The sequence below is a fragment of the Hydra vulgaris genome, chromosome 09 (genome assembly GCF_038396675.1).
Source record: "Hydra vulgaris chromosome 09, alternate assembly HydraT2T_AEP".
Lineage (NCBI taxonomy): Eukaryota > Metazoa > Cnidaria > Hydrozoa > Anthoathecata > Hydridae > Hydra > Hydra vulgaris.
The window spans coordinates 55770575-55791843 of NC_088928.1; the positions used below are offsets into that span (position 1 = coordinate 55770575).

General features: G+C 28.8%; 1 protein-coding gene across 2 annotated transcripts in view; it reads right to left on the reverse strand.

Annotated features, from left to right (window-relative positions):
* LOC101238547 (pleckstrin homology domain-containing family H member 2) overlaps positions 1-21269 on the reverse strand; it is a 96736-nt gene that overhangs the window by 14886 nt on the left and 60581 nt on the right. For both annotated transcript variants that reach the window (XM_065806099.1, XM_065806100.1), the window contains 8 exons: positions 16255-16311; positions 16026-16121; positions 15845-15942; positions 15684-15747; positions 14970-15047; positions 13802-13899; positions 13420-13549; positions 832-924 (listed from right to left, as the gene is read on the reverse strand). In XM_065806099.1, the coding sequence (XP_065662171.1) occupies positions 832-924; positions 13420-13549; positions 13802-13899; positions 14970-15047; positions 15684-15747; positions 15845-15942; positions 16026-16121; positions 16255-16311 (714 nt within the window). The remainder of the gene's footprint in view (positions 1-831; positions 925-13419; positions 13550-13801; positions 13900-14969; positions 15048-15683; positions 15748-15844; positions 15943-16025; positions 16122-16254; positions 16312-21269) is intronic.

Here is a 21269-nt window from a genome sequence, read left to right on the forward strand (position 1 = left end):
TCTCTAGAATCTAACTTATGAAATAAGATACAAGATTTGTTAAATTGAGAATAATAAAGTCACTCTTTTTTTCATTTTACTATTATACTTTACTATTATATATTGTTTTTTATTATTAGAATTATTTTAGGAAAAACATTAAAAAAATGTTTATTATTAGCTATAATGGCTGCACAAGAAGAGACTTGACTTAAAACTGACAAGAAGGAATAAAAGCTTCAATTGGTATTGAAGGATCCAGGAGGTTATGTAGAAGGCTCATTTATCAACGGAGAGACATAAGACATCAGCCTAAGAACCATCACAAAGAAAACATGAAAAGAATCTCATTCAGATTTAGGGTAATAGTAGGTAGTATGATCATAGGGTTAACCAAAAGAAGAAGTAAAAGATCTAAGATTTATAGACACCATATTGTAAATTGTTGATACCATCTGGTTTAACTCTCATAACAAACAATGCACATATGGATGAGGCTAGCAAATAAAGTAAAACACAAGCGGTATAACTTTATTATAAGTAATAAATATAAATACACAAACAATGAATTATAACTGGTTAAGTGAATATGAAACAGTTACTGGCTCTATTGTCAAATACTAAATCTAGTGTATAATGACGCAAAACTCTAAAACACCTATTTTATGACATGAACAACCTGTTGCTAGGGGCAAATTCTTAATGTATTATATGTTTCAGTGAAAAAAATTATTTTTTATTTTATGACTTAGACAATATTAAATTTATTTTTTAACACCCTGTCATAAACTTGGATTTCGTTACTGGTTTCCCTATCTACCCCAACTGCATATATTTTAGACAACTACATACCTTATTCTTGGAAAGTATTTGAATTTGCATTTCATATAGTGCAATCCAAACATCTGCTGAATTGTTATTAGAAGTGGATTGAAGTAGCTTCTCCTGAAAAAAAAAAAAAAAATACACATTTATAGGTAAACATATTTACACAAGTATGCATGTGATAGAAACTTAATTGTATGCTAAATATTAACAATTAATTGGAAATTTCATTAATCATATTTTTTTATACACAATTATAACTATTTTTGTTTTTTTAATGTTATAATTTCTTTTTATTTACAAATAAATAAAAGAGTTATTTGTAAACAAAATAACAAACATTTAAGAATTAATTTTTGATTTAGAAAATTTAAAATTTTCTAGATAAAATAATTCTTGATTGGTAATTTTATATATAGTACCAGACACTTTTACTTCAATTTTTTGAATGTAATTCTAACAAATAAATAAAGTTTATTTTTCGATATTCTACTCTTTTGCTCAAGCACAACCAAGTATTTGATTGTTTTGCTTATGCACAAACACACATTTATTTTATGTAAAAATATATAGCATCAATTATAAATTGGTCTGTAAAGTATAGCTGCAATTATAAATTGGTCTGTACCGTATATATATAATAATAATAAAGATAAAAATAAAAAAAAAATAAAAAAAAAAAAAAAACGACCATTAGCTACACAAAAATTATAGTTCTATTCTAAAATGAAAAATAATTCTATACCTCTAACAATCAGAAAACAATTTAAATTTTCAATTTCAGCTTGACCAAATGTTTGCATGATAACAAATTTTGTTATCATGCTTATCAATCATCATAGTCAATTCTTTAACTATAGAACTCCATTATTGTTCAAATTTTCAATTGCTTTACAACAGATGCACAGTATAAAGAATTTAGTGCATTTTAACTTTTGGAAATAAATCAAATGGCATTTGTAAATATGGAATAATTATCCATTAAAATACATAATTTAATTTTGACTGGCTCAATACAACATGAATATTACATCATGCTAAATCATGCGTGCTGATTAGGGTGTCCCAGAAACACACTTTTTTTTTTTGAGGATACCTCTCAAATTTTTCTCATTCTCTGATATCCCCTGAGGCTAAAAATAAACAAAAAAAAAAAACCCGTTGTCAAAAAGTGATATCTGTAAAATTTGAAAAGATTTTTTGAAAATAAATGTCTATTATGTCAATGTTCGATAAATTTGTAATGAAATTTTTCTGATGTTATATTTTATTTTTAATAAACTTAGTGATGATAGTTTAACAATATTATTAGCGTGATAAAATGCCAATTTAAGTCGTCTGTGGTCAATTAAAAAGTTAAATTTAATTATGCTCGATTTGATCATATCATACGTTTTTGAGATTTGTAATACATACATGTTTACTTTTATTGTCATGCTACATAATGCATTTTACACATAGCTAAAAATTAAAAAAAGATTCAATGAATAATATGATTGTTTAATGAATGATTGAATGAATAGATAAACTAAAGTATCTTATATAATTTAATATTTAATAGTAATTTCTAAAATGGACCGTCATTGTTAGAAAGGCAAGAACAAAAGAAAAAAGAGGAAGATACAGACTAATCCCATAAGGCTACTGTTTCTTCTCAAGTATCCTATCAACCAGCTGCCCACGAACCAACTCCCCAGCATTGGAAATGTGCTCAGATATATAAAGTTTATCAAATCTTCCAAGACTTTAAAGTTTAAATCTACAAAATCTGTTGTAGCTTGTCCTAAACGTTTTCCAGGCAAAGATCTTATCTGCAAGGGTGGATCCTGTAAAGATCCCAACCATAAATGTGTTACTTCTCTTGTAATGGATGTGTGGAACTAAGCTGGTTTTGGCAAACTTCTCATTTCTGGAGCTGCTGTCAAGTAGAAAATAAAGTAATTTTTAATTATGTAAATAAACAAATAAATAAATCAAAAACAAACAAATAAATAATTGATTACCAATATAAATAAATAAAAAATAACCAATATTTATGTAATTAGTAAACTTCTTTTATGTATAATCAGGGATAAGATTCTGAAGCTTTACATTAAGTATTGCAAACTAATTCAACTGAGAGATCTAAACTGGGATTCGAGCATTAGTAGATTCACTAAGATACAGGAAGAGTTCATTAAGGAGAGCAGCAAACTCCTCGACATATCTGTGGGGAAATTTGATCCAATCATCGATTTCATTGCCAGAAGGCCAAGGCAGAATACATTCAGTTTTTTTTAGATCAAAAAGAAGATAGAAAAATGCATATTACTACAGAGGTAGGCAAAGAATTTGAAAAATCTGTTAAAAACAGACAGGATCGGTGGCAGAGAATGAAGAATATGAAGATTACAGAAGTGAAAAAAGGACAAAAAAGAAGGTAACTAGTTTTAAATGAACTTGAGGCTTCCTTTGAATCTGATGCTGGTTCTTCTGCATCCGAGTCAGAAGTTGTAATTTCCACAGATGAAGATTCTGTCGATGAATTACTCCAAAACTCTGATTCTATAGTAAAAGGCAAGGTAAATAAAAGATTGTATTAAAATGTAAAGTTGGTTGTACTAATTTTGAGTAAACTTAATCAAACTGAATTCAATTAGATTAGAAATATCATAACTGTTTATCATGTAGATAATGATAAGTATCAGCTCTGAGGATCTGGTGGATTATATTTTTAAAGTATCTGCTCAATACAGGGTCAGGATTTGACCTCAAACCGCAATCATTGTAACAATCTGCAATAAAGCAGGCATAAATCTTGAGGATGTGCCTATCTCCAGAAGGTCCATTCATCGAAAGAGATTCAAGAAGATCGAAGATCTAGGCAAGAATAAATAGTAGGATATAAAATTATTGAAAATAATGAAGATCAAGTAAAACTAGGATAAATAAAGATTAAATTATATAGGTGATAAAGTTATTTTAATTACTAGGAGACCAGATAAGACAAGATATAGTGGAAAGAGGCTTGTCCTGCACTTTGACAGCAAACAGATCAAAGAGATAGAGGAGAACCTAAACATTACTGTTACTGTTGAAAGGATTGCAATCAGTGTTACATCACTGATATTGATGACACAAATGACATTCTCCTTGGAGTAGTTCAAGCTGAAAGTTCCAAGGGAATTGACCAGGCAGATGTGTTCTTAAATCTCATAGAATATTACAATATTGTTGATCAGATCTTTGCCATATGCTGGAGTTACACACCTCTCATTTTATGGAGGCTCTTACTGGTGAGAAAACAAAGGGGCCAAGGAGAGCACTCTATGTAAGACTACAGAAAACCTAGCCAGACATCAAAGAGGAGGTAGACAAGATGGAGGAGATCATTAGGTTTGATTGGAATGAGCTACAGGTTGGATCATCCTTGTACAACATTGCAAGGGAGGCCCTGGAATTAGGCAAGAGGGCACTGACCATAGAGACATTTAACAGGGGGGACTACAAGAAACTTTGTGAGCTAGTTGTCTTCTATTTGGGAGGAGATGTGTAGAGTTGCAACTCAAAAAAAACAGGCCTGTCCTAAAAACATGTTTTTAATGGGTTTTTTTGTTTTTTTTAGGTGTCCATTAAATTTTATATATCAATTATCCTTTAAAAAGTTACAGTGTCAGTAAACCTTCAAAATATACATGTTTTTTATTAAATGTAATGTATTTTACCCTATATAATATTTCTTACTAACTTATAGAGTTGCAACCCAAAAAAACGGTTTTTTTCTTCTTAAAAACTGTTTTTTATAGTTTTTTTTATTTTTTTAGTATTTATTAAATTTAAGATATTAATAATACTTGAAACAGTTTCAGAGGCATTAAACCTTCAAAATATGAATGTTTTCTATTAAATAAAATGCATATTTAAAAAAAAAACAGTATTAAATATTAAAAAAAAAATTAAGTAATTTTTTTAATATATCTCAAAAAAACTATACTAGTAGCTACTAGTTAATTGTAAGTATAACACTACTGAATGAATGAAATAAAAATGTTATTTCAGCAGTGTTATTTCATTCATAAAAATGAATGAAATATCACTGCATTGCAAAATACAAAAATGAACCAAAAGTTATATAAAATTTACTTTAATGTTTTATTTACTTTTGTTTATTACTTTTGTAAAATTTTAATAGTTTATTTCTTTATTTAAATATTTCAATTTTAAACAGAGTTTAAAATTGAAATTTTAACTAGTTTTAATTATTGGAATTTAAAATTGAAATAGTTTGGTTTATTTTGAAGATTTAATTTTGTTTTTTATAAGTTTTTTTATCTTGGATTCATTTGAGTTTAGAAAATTTAAATCATTTTTTTCAAATGTTTATTCAAATTGCAATTAGATAGCTAAAATTTTATTTATTCAAAAAGTATTCAAGTAAATAAAAATAACACAATAACTAAGTTTGTATAACTAATGAAAAAAACTTAATATTAAACAATTTTAAAAATATTGTTTATATTTATTTAAAAAAAAAGAAATCTAAAAAAAAAAATGCCAGGCAGAAAGAAATGTTTTGTAGCTACATTGTTCAATGAGGCACCTTTAGAATCTGGAGGTTCTAAAATTCAACAAGTTATATGCGAATTTTGCAGCTTAAAGCTATCAAAAAATGGCACTCGAATGACGGAGCACATTGCAAAATGTATGAAATGTGGAGATCAAATAAAAAACAAATATTTGAACGATATACCTTTTAAACAAAAGAAAGTTCAAACTGAACTAATGATGGAAGAAGATATTCTTGAAAACTTACCTATTCAATGTATGGAAAAAAAGGAAAAAATATGTTTATCATCTGCTATATTGCAAATTCCAATTGAGTCCTTCTTTCGAACCCCAAGCTGTTGTGGAAACCAAAGTAGGTCTACAACCCCTAAGTTTGGAGACTGTAAGCCAAATAAAACCAATTCAGATAAGCCTCCCTTGAAACGATTGCATTCTTCAACAAGAGTTCCATTCACACCTCAGAAAAATAAAATTGCATCCTAGATTTTCTCGGACAAAATGACTAATGAACAAATAGTAAGAATTATATTTAGAATATTTAATACTTTCAAATATTTAGCAAACTTTATTTAGTACATAAGTAATTTTTGTAATAACAATTTTTGTAAATTTCATGTTTTTACAGGATGAATCGCAAATGGATTTAGCACGCGCTGTCTATGGTACTTAGTGCTCATTAAGAGTTTTTGAAAATAAACTATGGATAGACAGCTTTGCAAAATTGAGACCTGCATTTAAACTACCTAACCGTGTTATGTTGTCTAATTCCCTACTTGAAAGGGTTTATAATGAAACCTCAACTACCGTTAAAGAACTTGTGGGAACTGCTTTAAGTGTAGCAATTTTGTGTGATGGGTGGAGCAATATCAGGCAAGGAAAATATGATTTAAAATAGTAGGACTATTTATCTATGTTCTGATTTGTGCACTAGTATAGGAGTATTCAATACCTAGATACTTTTAAACGTTATATAACAAAATTATGTAACAATGTAAGCTACACATATATAATTTAGGTGCATTCTAACTTCATGTGTATAATTCATAAATAATAAAAATCAGTAATAAAGATAGATTTTACTATTTACAGGAATGAAGGAATCATTAATTTTGTTGTAACGGTACCTCAACCTATACTTTGGACCAGCATAGAAACAGGTAGTCTTTTTAGATTAATTTTAGTTATCATGTCTTCAGAATTGTCAGATAGCAAGTTTTATTTTATATTCTCCAAAGTTGTAAAGTTTTCAAAAATATTAAAATTTTTATAGTTTATTATAATTATTAAACGTATAACTCTTTATTTAGGCGCAGAAAGTCATACTGGCGAATATATGGCAAATATAGTTAAAAAAATAATATGCGATGTTGGACCTATGAAAGTTCTTGGTGTTTGTACTGATAATGCAGCCAATATGAGAAAAGCATGGCAACTAATAGTTACTGAATTTCCTCACATATATCCTTATGGATGCCTGGCACATACCTTAAATTTAATTTTTACTGATGCAAGTAACTTGAAATCAATAGCAGATTCCCAAAGAAATTGCACAATGGTGGTAAAAGGGATAAAGAACTCTCAAATTTTATCAGCTTTGTTAAAACAACATCAGCAGAAATCAGGACAAATCATTCAACAATCACTAAAGCTTCCAGTAACAACTAGGTTTATTAAAAATTAATTTTATAATAAAATTAAACATAAAAACATAAAAAATAAAACATAAAAAGTATTATTATAAATTTATATTACATTATAAATCATAATACTTAGTATGGAAATAACATTAGGCAAATAAATATTTAATTATAAATAAATATATCTTTCAGATGGGCTTCAATAATACATTGTATGGAAAGTCTTCATAACAACAGATTAGCACTACGGGGATTAGCTATTGACGATGAAGCAAAATCTCTTGCTAAGCCTATTTAAAACCTATTGTTGTCAGAAGTGTTCTGGGATAAAGTGGATGGGTTTATCAAGTTATTAAAACCAATAGCCATAGCCATTGCAGCAGTTGAAGGAGATAAATTAAGTCTCTCCATTGTTGCAAAAACATTTTCAGATTTAGAAAAGTCTTTTTAAGACAATATCCTTTGCAGTCCAATTCTAAAAAGCGAGGAAAATGCTATGATGGAAATAATTGCCAAAAGAAGGAAATTTCACATTCGAAACATTCATCCTGCTGCAAATTTAGTGGATCCACATTATAAAGGATGTCATATCTCTGGAGATGAAATGGTGAGTATTTTCAGAATTTAATCCTCATTTAAATTAATTGAAAAAAAAGGAAATTATATTTAAAATGAATTAAGATGCCTTATTTAAAACATCTTCTTTAGATTGATGCCATTGAAACGCTACATAAATTAGGAAAAATGGATTCTTCTATTAAAGAATGTGATGACAAAATTTTGGGTGAGATAGCTGATTATAGATCAAACAAAGGACTTTTTGCAAAACCTTTTATATGGGCTTCAGTAAAACATTCATCTCCTGTAAGTTGGTGGAAGGGAATATGTTGTTCTTGTGCTCCAATACTATCAAATATTGCAAGTAAAATTTTATTACTTCCACCAACAAGTGCTGCAGTCGAAAGATCATTTAGTAGACAATCTTGGATCCACAATCAAAAACGGAATAGATTAACAAATGACAGAGCTTCAAAATTAGTATTTATATCACATAATTTACAACTCAAAAATCTAAAATGCAATGCAGAATCATCAACAAGTCAAAGCCAAGAATTTTTTCTGGACAATGGTACTTCACAGAGTTTAGAGTCAGAGGTATCAAGTGACTCTGAAGAATACAGATTTGACTTTACAATAGAAGACCTTAATGAACAAGAAAGCCAGAATACAGAGTCTTTTGTTAATTAAAAATAAATTTTTCAAGTGATGTACTATATATTTATCATATATCATGTTACTATTATATATTGTATTACATTTATAATAAAAATAGAAATTAAATAAAAATAAATAATTTTTTTTAATCTAAAAAAACAAAAAAAACAATAAAAAACAAAAAAAACACAAAAAAAACATGTTTTTTTTGCAAAAAAAACACAATTAAAAAAAAACGGTTTTTTTTGCAACTCTAGAGATGTGCCAGGATTTCATTTTTATCAACCTGGAGCCTGCCATGAAGCCAAGTATAGAATCAATATCAATAATTTATAGTATATTATCAATAATTTTTGTGTTTAGGGGACAGTACATTTTCAAGTTTTTCTTACATATTTAATAATAATAATAATTTATTCTAAAGGTTCATGGCAGATGCTTTATACCTGTTGACTCTGAGGATGACTAAGAAGGTAGCTCAGGTGATGAATGAGAAATAGAAGAAGATGTTAAAGACAACGGCATTCTTTGTTTTTGTATGTTATGGGCCCTTGTTCTTAAAATCCTGTATGACAGACAAGTCGACTTCAAATGACTTGGCTGCCTTTAAGTCATCGTTTGACATAAAGGACCACTACCCAAAACTTGGACAGGCCCTTCATTTCAGCATGCAGCAACATGCTTGGTATTTAACAGAACAGTTAGTTATTTTGTTCCTAGCTGATGATGATATCGATGACGAGGTGAAGAAGAAATTGTTGGAGAAGTTGGTCAAGTGTAATGTCCCTGACCAGTTTCATATGGGGAAACCAAAGCTACCGATTATTAGCAGGTCAACAGAGCTTACTGAGCTGGTAGGTTCCCAGAGCTGGATTTTGTTCAGGGTATGTGGGATCCCTTTTGAAAAGGTGGAGAAGTGGATCAGCGGAGATGCCAGTCAGACATTTGATATATTTAAAAGGTTTTTGAAGTCTATTAAATGTGTCAATGACTGCGCTGAAAGGAATATGTGACTAATCCAGGACTTTGTTGGAGGCTACAGGTCGGACAACATGAAACAGAACCTCATGCTGGTTGGCAGAGATACCAGAAAAAAGCTGAAGAAGGACCTGACAAAGAAACAACTCAAAAATATTTAATTTTTTAAACTGGAAATGTATATTTTCAAAAGAGTTTCTAAAATACATGATTTTTTCCAAAAAAATTGCATTTTTTTTGAAAAATGAAATTTTACAGATATCACTTTTACTAGGACAAAAAAATTTTGTGTGGTATTTTTAGCCCATTTAGACCTTAGAGAATGGGAAAAGCTTGAGAGGTATTTTTTTTTTTTTTGACACCCTTGTGCTGATTGTTGGATTGTTTATTAACGCAAACATCACCTTGTGCTTGACTTAAGCATAGCTTAATTTTATATTTTTATCTGAGACATACTTTTGATGGCTTTTTAATTATTAAATCAAAAAAAAAAAATCATACACGAATTTTGCAATTTTAAATTCCTTAGCAATTATATACTTCAGCTTTTCCAAATTTTATAAATACTTGGGCAAGATCATTTTCTAAACATTTTTATTTTTAAATTTTTAGAATAGAATGACTAAATATGTAAACAAAATTTTTTATAGTAAAAGAGTTTATTTGTTAGTTTTTTTTTCTTATTTTTTATTTTTAAATGTTAATTTCTTAGTTTATTTAAAATGTTTATTTTCCTGGAATATTGCAGCAAAACTATAAAAAACTATAAAAAAACAACCAATGAAATAAAAAAAATAACCTAATAAAATAAAAAATAAATAAAAAAATAAACAATTTATTAAAAAAAACAAATGAATAAAAAAAAAAAAACTTGTTAAACAAAATACTTTATTTACTAATATAATACTATATATTTTACTTTATTGTTTTAACTAATATTAATAGTACTATATTTTTTATTTTTTACATTGTATTTTTTTTCTTAACCAATGCTGAGGGGGATACTACAATCCATAAAGCTTACTCCTATCATTTTTTAAAAACTGTTGTTATAACCGTCTCACAACACTTTGAAAACATACTCTGAAACATAAACTTTAGGGAGCAATACTAATGCACAGAGAAACAAGTTGAAAAAAACTACATACAATTAAATGCAGCAAACTAATATATCACTATATAGGGTAAAGGAAGGTATGTTCGTGATATATGTAATTTCGTGATATTTCGCTCGGCATTTGTAGCGAACATACCTATTAGTCAAAAACATCGAAATTGCTTCAAATGGTACCCCGGGGTACTACTGTCGATTCACAAATAGTCGTTGGGTGCGTGTGATACGTCAATTGTTTACTATCAGTTTGTACATTCTTTAGCATTATTTAACGTGCGTTCAGCACATTTGTTTGGAGTACTTGTCCAACATTTTTATTTCCAGACTTGTGTTTTAAGGTAAGTAAATTATTTTTATTAAATATTAAACTAGAAAAGATGCTTGATTTAATGGTAAAACTTTTGTTTTTTTATTAACTTCCTATAACTTATGATTCCTTATCGCAGTTACACATTTTCTTAACATTTTCACCTCAAATGAATTTACATTTTTAATCATGTTTCTTTTATTAAATATAATGACATTAAAAATTGTTTTAAGCACGATATAACTATATAGTTAAATGATAATAATATCTTTCTCTATACGAATCTGCAAATATTTTTGCAGTAAAGCCTATCACGAAATTACCTACTATCACGAAATTACTTACTATCACAAAATTACATTACTGTAGAAACTAGTTAAATAGGACTGGGTCCTAGTCAATAATGCATTGCGCGCAATAATGCATTTGCCTGTGATATTATTCATGGATTCACATGCATCACACATTAACATGGATGTTATATTACTTGCAAAAGAAAATGAAATATATTTATTTACATTTCCAGCTCATACTAGTCATTTATTACAACCACTAGATGTAGGAATATACAAGCCACTTAAGTCAAACTGGGCCACTAGCTTAAATGACTTTATGAGGGAAAATCCTGGAGAAAAACCAAATCGGACAACTTTTCATACAATATTGAATCCAGCATTTATTAAAAGCTTTTCTAAAAAAAATATAGAAAATGCATTTAAAAAACGTGGCATTTGCCCTTTAAATAAAAATGCCATTCCTCCAGAAGCAATAGCTCCATCTCAATTGACAAACAGAGAGATTCAAAGTACAGAAATTCAACCACACAGTAATACTGCTATACAAACATTGTTAACTATTCCATCTGTAGAGCCAACCACACCTAACCCTAATAGGCCAAAAAGGGATTCAAGTGCAAAGTGTCTGACTCCTCCTGATCAACCTATTCCATTAACTTCAAAGGATTCTATTCCTGTATGTTCTAAAAAAAGTAAAAAAAATAAAAATGCTTCAAAAGATGATGATTGGGAGTGCGGTGTTTGTAAAAAAAGTTACAACAGTGATGTAAAAAAAAAAAAATGGAAAAAAATGGGTGCAGTGTTCCTATTGTTTAGTACCTTATCATGAGAGTTGTCAAACATATGAGGACATTGGTGAAGTATTTATGTGTGATACATGTTGTCAACAAGAATGTGATTTAGAAAAATAAGTTAATCAGATATAAGTATGGTTAATATTATAGTTATTATATTAAGAGTTTTTTGTAGGTCTGTTATTTTATTTTCTAAGCTACCTATGTTAAAAGTATATTTTTTTTATATATAAATATAAAGTAATGAAAGTATTATTATAATTTTGTTAACTTATAAGCCTGACTATATTTATATTTTATGAACTTAAAGTCTGATTGAATAGTTATGAATTCAAAACAAGTGTTGATACTTTTTGTTATATTATACCAGATGTTATACTTAATTAATAAAGAAAAATTTAAATATTATTGTGTATTCACGAAATTACCTAACCACTATCACGAAATTAAATATCATATCACAAAATTACCTAACTTTTCTCAATGACTTTTGAGCTTTTATAAAAACTTATCAAAGGACTTAAAATCCCAAAACTGCATAGATTCTAGTAACTTTACTCTATGTACATCAAACAATTAAAGTAATTAAGTAAAATTACTGAAATTGACTTTGTAATTACACATCTAGTTAATTTATCACGAACAGACCCTCCTTTACCCTATATATATATATATATATATATATATATATATATATATATATATATATATATATATATATATATATATATATATATATATATATATATATATATATATATATAAAACTTCTAATAAAAATTATAAAAAAAATTTTATTTTTAATTAAACTTTAAATAAATTAATCAAAATATAACTATTTTTTTCTCATCTTTATTAATGATTGATTCTTTCTCAAAACTTGTTAAATGTGACAACGCCGGTTTTTCCACTGAGGCCTTTTATATATATATATATATATATATATATATATATATATATATATATATATATATATATATATATATATATATATGTATATATATATATATATATATATATATATATATATATATATATATATAAAATTAAAGAATAAATACCTGAAGTTTCAACAAACAAGTAATTTAAACACATTAAATAGTGAATTATTTTTGAACAAAAGAAGATAAAGCAAAGTCAGCATGCTAATTTATACTTAAATAGCACAGAAAAAAAAAAAAAGAAGAATAATTATGTAGAATAATTAAAAGATATCAAAATAATAATAGAGTTGAATTTATCAAAAAATCTGAGAGAACTGCGACCAAATTATCAGTTAGTCTGTTAAAAAGTTGAAGAACATTTTTATCTACAGTTTCTTACAAAAGTTTAGAATCAGTTTAGTATTTTTTAGGTAAATCCATAATTTATTGAAAAGGACATACACAAAGCAAAGATTTAATTTATGTTATATACATACATGTGTGTGTATATAACATAAATTAAATCATACCTTTGTGTATGTCATTTGTGTAAGCCTTTTCTGATAAAACATTTTAAAATGTCAACAAAAAAAATTAGCTATTTTAGTGTTTAGAATTAATTTGCATTACATATTTAAAATCATGTAAAAGTTTTATTAAATTTTAAATCTAAATGTTAAAGCTACACATTAAAATAACAAATGTTATTTTAAACAGAGAGTTTTACTTCTTAGTTATCACATTTAATTGTATTTATACCTTAATTTTTTAAATTAAACAACATATTTTTTATAATTTGGCAATACCTTTGCCATGAAAAGCTTGCTTCCATATAAAGGTATTGATTTAACAACACTCATATACATTTCACAGCATTCAAGAGATGTTTTTCCTTTCAAAGTGGACCAAATATCTGCCACATTTTGAATTATTTTTCTAAATTAAAAAAAGAATTTTAAGTTTGTTTATTTCCACTTTTCATAGCAAAAGTTTAAATTTATTTTATCTACACTTTCTATAACACATCAAGTTTATCTACACTTTCTATAACACATCAAGTTTATCTACACTTTCTATAACACATCAAGTTTATCTACACTTTCTATAACGCATCAAGTTTATCTACACTTTCTATAACACATCAAGTTTATCTACACTTTCTATAACACATTAAGTTGTAAAGTTTACTTTTTTATTGATGAATTAAGAATCTTATTAAAATCAGGGTAATTGATCATCAGTTCTTCTATCATTTTAAAATGTTCAACATAGTCTCCACATTCAATCTAAAATCAGGATATAAAAATCCACATATAAAAAAAACAATACAATTTCAAAAACATATGTTAAACTTTAACACCATGGCTTAAGATAAAAAAATATAAACAATAGAATTTTAGATTACTTTACTATTTATCGAATTAATAACGAGGTCATTTTTTATTAAAAATAAACAAGAAACCATCTTTCATTTAAAGTAAAAAAAAAAAGTTTTCTAATTTAGTGACCCTCCCCTTAAGAACTTAATAAACATAAGGGCATAATTTTTGAAATATTTTTGTTCATGGACATAATTTTTAAAATATTTTTGAAAATTTTTGAATAATAGTAATATCAATCAACATTAAAAATAAACTTGAGTTGTTGAGTTATCAAGACCAAAAAAAGTTTACATCAATTATAAGTTAAGTATTTAAGTAGATATGAATTATAATATAAGAAGTAAAAAACTTAATAAATAGATATGAACTTAGTATAGGTAGCTATGCACTTAATAAGTAGCTATGAACTTAATATGAGTAGCTATGAACTTAGTATAAGCAGCTATGAACTTAATATGAGTGGTATAGAATTGAAGATTAGTAGCTAAAATCTAAAAATTAGTAATAAGAATCCAAATATGACAAAACCGTATTTAAAACTATGATTGAGTTCACTTATCTACAATGACTAAAACTACAAGAGTAATTTCTTAAAAAAGAGTTAGCTAACTGTACACAATTTTATTGAGTTTTAAAACATATTCAGGTAAATATTTTTGACAGTAGTTTAAAAAAAAAATTCATAACAGGTCTATAGGTAAATAAAATAGCTCTATGAATATGTAACAGTTCTGTGAATATCCAACAGTTCAATAAATGGATACCAGTTTTTATGAGCTGTTACACATTCAAAAAGGTGTAACAGATTATATGAATAACAAATCATCAACTGATATTTTATAAGATATGTTTTATTTTACATTTGTACAGATGTAAAATAAAACACATCTTATAAAAATTCAAATAACCTCAGATCTCAAGAGAAATATAAACAATTTATGAAGTTTTAAAATAAAATAAGAAATAAACTTCACCTGAGAATAGAGAGCAGTAAGTTTAGCTAAGTTGTTTGCTGTTGGTACCAAATAACCACATCTGATATATTGTGCTACCTAAATTATTAAATTTTTATCGATCAAATTAAAAAAAAAAATTTATACCCAGATAGTCATTAAAATATACCTCAGCAGGTTTAAGTTAAAAGATTCAACAATAATTCAGTCAAAATAAACTTGAAGTCTTTCAATTAAGAGTATTTCACAATTCACAAGATTTACAAAAACACATTGAATTAAAAGTTGCTTTTAATACTTATAATACACACTACTTTTAAAACCATAAAAATTGTGTGCTAAGGGGACTTAAAATCACAAAAATTACAATTTGCACAACTTTATTTTGTGGTAAATTACAATAAAAGCATAGCAATTTATAGTACATATCAATAAAAAGCCTCAGAGTGACATTACAGTAGGAGCTCTAAAATGAGTCCAGGTGCTCTCAGATGGCTGGAACAGAAGACAATAAGAAATTTTGATATTGTTAAGTCAACTAATTAAATAAAAGCTTGTTTGTCAACTAATCTACATACATGGCTTCAGAACATCAGATGCAACATTAAAAAAATTTAGTTTTAAAACCGATCTATAAACTTTAACCTCATTTTATTAAAGATCAATAATTTTTCACCTCAAAAATACGGAGAAGTATTTAAACTTTAATCTTATAAAACATAAATAATCTTTCACCTCAAAAACATGAAGAAGCTTTTCTTTTTCAGTAAGAAGATTAATCTTACTCAGAAAAAACAATCTAAACATTAAATTAACATTTCTCATTTTTATCACCTAGTTAATTTATTTTAAACATCAACATAAATAATTGACTTAAAAATGAAAACATCAATGACCTGTTTCTGTATATAAATTTAATTCCACTTGATCTCTTTAGTTTGTCAACATTAAATTGATGAACTACATTCTCCCATTTTGATATTGCATCACAAACCTATATAAATAAAACAAAAATTATTTATTAGACGCACAATTTCCACGCAAAAAATATGTTGTAACACACAAAATAAACTTAACCTTAACATTACCCTGCAGATAGTGTTGGACTTTAGTTACTGGATTGTCAGTGTACAATGCATATCCATTTTCATTATTAGGTCGCATACCAATTTCCTAAATTATACAATAAATAATGTAAAAACCTGATAAATGAATTAAAATCTTTTTTAAATTCTTATTTTTATATAATAATAATTTGTAAAAATGCTGTTGTAGAAAAAAATAAGAAAAAAAGAAAGTAGTATACGTCATTAATTCTTTTACATAACTCATTAACAGTAGTTGAACCATCTAAAGTAAACACCTACAAAAAACAAAAATTTATAAATTTTTTTTTGGGGGGTTGCTTAAGACCCTTGAACATTTGAGAGTGTCATTTTTGAACATTTAAGCATTTTTGAAACATGGAGCAATATTTAAACTTAAGCAAAACTTTTATTTAAATAATATATCATTTTTTTATAATTATTTTCTAAAATTATTTAAGATTTTAATAAAAATGAACAATTTTTTGTGAAAATTTTTATATAGTTTCTTTTTTTGGACCCAGGTGGACAAACATTTGAAGAATCTTTTTGTTGTTAAAAATATTAGGGACATGTTCAATATTCAAGCTAATTATTTAAGATCTCACCAGAATTAGGATCATCATGATATGTCTACCTATTACTAGCAGCATGGTAAAGTTAACTCTGACTAAAAATAACTCCTGCCTTGGGGCTTTTTTGGTTGAGCATCTACAGATGGTGCATCATAAAAGTATAACTCCTTAAAAATAAAAATATAACTTAGAATAAATTTTACAAATTTATACTAAGCATTCACTTGGTAAATGCTTAGTATAATACTAGGCATTTACTTAGAAAAGATTTAGTATAAATTTTTAACCAGGTCTAAATCTTCTGACTTTTATGCACTTTCTGATGCTAAGATTAATTATTATAAGATTATCAAATCTTGTATTTTATCTTAGAAATTATGTTATAAATACTTTTTAAAACTCCTTAACAATGTCATCAAAAAAGACAAGTCTAACATTCCATTTCTCATACAAGGACCTGATCTTATTACCTCACCCAAGGACAAATTAGAACAACTTGCAAAAAATGTTTCCTCTTGAATTTAACAACTGCACATTTCCTGTCATCTCAAAGAAACAGATTAACCCACTGTTAGATATCCAAATCACTCCTGTTTTTGTTTCTAAGTAAAACAAATTACAAGTTGTAGAAGAATTTCACAGAAATTCTTCTACAACTTGTAATTTGATTAACATTCCTGCCACTGGAGATTGCACTGACCATGCTAACTATTACACATAATTAGATTAACAACCCTGTCACTGGAGACTGACCCTGACTATCACACATAGTCTTTTTACTATTATTAGTCTTTAAATTTTCAATTAACAATCTTCTATTATTTATTTAATTTTATAATTTTATTTCATCTTGAGCCTAACAACTGACTCTCTGACGATGAATGGATTTCAATCCACTTGCTCTACTGCTGCCTTATTAACTGACAGAAAGGTTTTATTGTGCATTAAATGGAAGTGGAAAGTGCACTAAATGGAAGTGGAAAGTGCACCAAATGGAAGTGGGTGAGGAATGGAAAGTGTGCATTAGATGGGAGTGGGTCAGGTCAGGTTATCCTGGTCAGGTCAGGTTATCCTGCTACTGGTAACATGTAATCCAGTATAACCTGCTTCATGTCCTGCTGCCTTTAAGGATATGTTATTTTAGGCAAAGGCTAGGAGAAGCCAACTTCAACTTAAAACACCCCCTGACTTGGGGCTCTTGGTTGAGTAAAGGCTACAGATGGTGTCTCGATAAAAATACTCATCTTGGGCAGATGTTAAACGCATTTGGCTACTGTCTTGTAGAAGGCCTCCTAGGCAAAGACTTAAGGGGTAAATAGATTCTATCTGTTGGCCAGCCTTGCACCCCTTCCTTATCTATTAGGCTGGCGCAGATGTAATACATTGTTTCCAGTTTAGGATGTTGAATGCTGGATCTTCTTGAAACAATACATGGGTTTTGCTTGTGTCTCTGTTTTTATGACTAGGCAACTCATTCTACTATCTCCTAACGATGAGGGTACAGCTCTAAAATTCAGTTTTATGGTTCTGAGGCCGGCTGGTAGTTAGGTTTCCCGAACTCTGTGGTAACTCTCAGAGAGGCTGATTCCATCAACAATTGAAAAATATGACTACTAACAGTTTCATGTTGCGCAAGGATGGTGTCCCTGTTTGTACTTTTGATGTGCATTGTTGAGGCCGCATTTGGAGCCTTTTGTTACAGCTTTGGGTTTAATAGTAATGAGGCAATTGCTTGGACTATTAAATGGTGTATTAAGTACTATCCATGCTTTGCGTCAAGTACTTTAAAATATTTAAAATTACTAAAGTACCAAAAACTATAAAGCACAAAAAACCATAGCCATCACCAAGTTCTCTAAACCTATATCATTCACTAATAATCATGGTCTTCAAAGTAACTTTTTTTTTGTTGAGTATCATCTCTTACAAAATTCACCAAACCTACTTGCTCTTTGTGAGACTAATTTGAGTTCAACTGTCTTATCTTATGATCAAAGTGTTGATGGTTATCTTCTTTTAATTTGTAAAGACTCCAATAGTCACATGCTTGGTCTGGGCATTTACATTAAGAATTCACCCATTTGTCTGGAAACTAGATTTGAATCCACAGACTATTCTTTTATGTTCTTTTATTTAGCACCGCTTCACTCTATTGCCTTTCTCTTTGTTCTATATCGCTCTCCTTCATCTCAAGACTTTCAATGTTATTTGCACTCTTTTCGATGTTATTTCTGATCAAATTGACTAAGCCTCTCTCTTTATCCACCAGCTAATATCATTGTTGTTGGTGACTTTAATGCTTATGACACTGAATGGCTTGGTACTAGCGTCAGTGACTCTGCAGGCATTAAAGCCCAAAACTTTTGCCTTTCTCAATCCCTAACTCAAATAGTCAACTTTCCAACTCGCTTTCCAGACAACCCGAATTATTTACCTTCTCTACTCGACCTATTTCTTGTTTCTGATCCTAGTCAGTGCTCAGTTTCTCCCCATTCACCCTTAGATGCTTCTGATCACGGTTTTATCTCTCTAAAACTATTATCTCATTCTTCTTCATCATCAGAATCCCCCTATCGTTGTACCTCTAATAAATACCTTATGACTGGGACTCTTTTTAGGATTTTCTTCATGATGGCTCTTGGGTAGAAATCTTTCACCTTCCTGCTGACAATTGTGCTTCTTACATAACTTTGTGGATTCAAGCTAGCATGGAACCATTTATCCCTCTCAACGATTGCAGGTCATGCCTCACTCTTCTCCATGGTTTTCCTCACATTGTGCTGCTGCAATTTCCAATTGAAACCATTAATTCCATATCTATCAGCAAGACAATTCTTCAGAAAACAGACGTGTGTTTACTATTGCTAGAAACCATTGTAAAAAGGTTTTGTTTAATGCCAAAGGTTGCTATTCTCAGGTCATAAAATCTCGTATTTCATCACAAAAATTAAACTCTCGTAACTTCTGGAGAATCATTAACAGTATTAATAATAAAGGCAAATCTGTTATTCCACCTCTCTCGTATGGTTCAGACTTTATCACCTCACCTAAAGAAAAAGCTGAATTGTTTGCTAAGAGTTTTTCATTAATATCATCTCTTGGTTCCACTAGTTGCGTTTTACCTGATATAACCGTCAAAAAGGTTGATCTATTGCTTGACATTCGTATCACTCCAGCTTCTGTATCAAAAGTGATTTCCTGCTTAGACTTTTTTACAGCTTGTGGTCCAGACAACATACCTGTTATAGTCTTGCAGAAGTGTTCTCCAGAACTGTCATCCATACATTCAAAACTATTCAGCAAGAGCTTATCAGAGTTTTGTTTTCTGGCATGCTGGAAAGCAGCATCTGTTATTCCTATTTACAAAAATTCTGGAGAGCAATGTGACTCATCTAACTACCGTCCTATTAGTCTTCTTCCTATCATAAGCAAGGTTTTTGAATCTTTAATTAACAAACAATTAATCTCTCATCTTGAATAATAACTTACTTTCTTATCATCAATATGGATTTCGATCTTCTCGTTCTATAGCTGATTTGCTAACAGTAATAACCAATAGGTTTTATCGTGCATTAGATAGAGGTGGAGAGGTTAAGGCTATTGCTCTTGACATTTCTAAAGCTTTTGATAAAGTTTAGCATGCTGGTCTTCTCCATAAGCTTTCTTTTTATAGTGTACCAGGTAACATCTTTAAGTTTATTGAATCCTTCCTTTTCAATAGTAGTAGAAAAATTAGCATCTGCTAAGGTTGCATCTCTTTATTGAGCTTGACACTTTTTAACTACGGATTCTATTTTTTGTCTCTATAAATCTCAAATCCGTTCTTGTATGGAATACTGCTGCCATATCTGGGGTGAATGATGCCCTTTCTCTTTCAGACAAGGTGCAAAAATGCATTGTAAACACAGTTGGACCTGCTCTTGCAGTCAACCTTCAACCATTATCACATCGTCCTAACATTGCTTCTCTTTCTCTTTTCTACAAATACTATGATAAGCACTGCTCTGAAGAACTAGCGTCTCTTGTGGCATCTACTAAAATTCATTCTTGTGTTACTCGTCATTTAATTAAATCTCATCCTTTGTGTACATAAAAATTGGACTCAGCAAATTTTGCGACCTTCGTCCACGCAGTGTAAAATCGGTTACAAAATTTCCGCATTATGTTTGTGTTTGTAGTTTGCATGAAAATATGCAATTTGCCTTAAATGCATTAACAAAATCAATTCAAGCGCCTTCAATCAAAGTTGGATCTGAAATGATAAACAACTTTGTTTGTGAACCATACACATATGATTTTTTTTTTTTTTTTTTTTTTTTTAAATATCTTCGCTTCCAACAAGGCTGCAAGCAGCCACTAATTAAAGTTGGAAGTTACTGTAAGAGAAAAGATGAAGGTTGTAGAGCAAGATAACGATTGACGGACGATTTAAAAGATTGCAAATTATATGAATCAGGAAAGCAAGATGAAGGAAGCGAATTCCAAAGAGCTGATGTTCGAGGAAAAAAACTAGACGAATAAGTGTTTTTGGAGCACTTAGGAACAGTCACAGAAAAAGGATGACACTTAATTGAATGACGAGTAACACGAGAATGAATTTTAGTAGATGGCACAAGAGACGCTAGCTCTTTAGAGCAGTGCCCATTATAGTATTTGTAGAA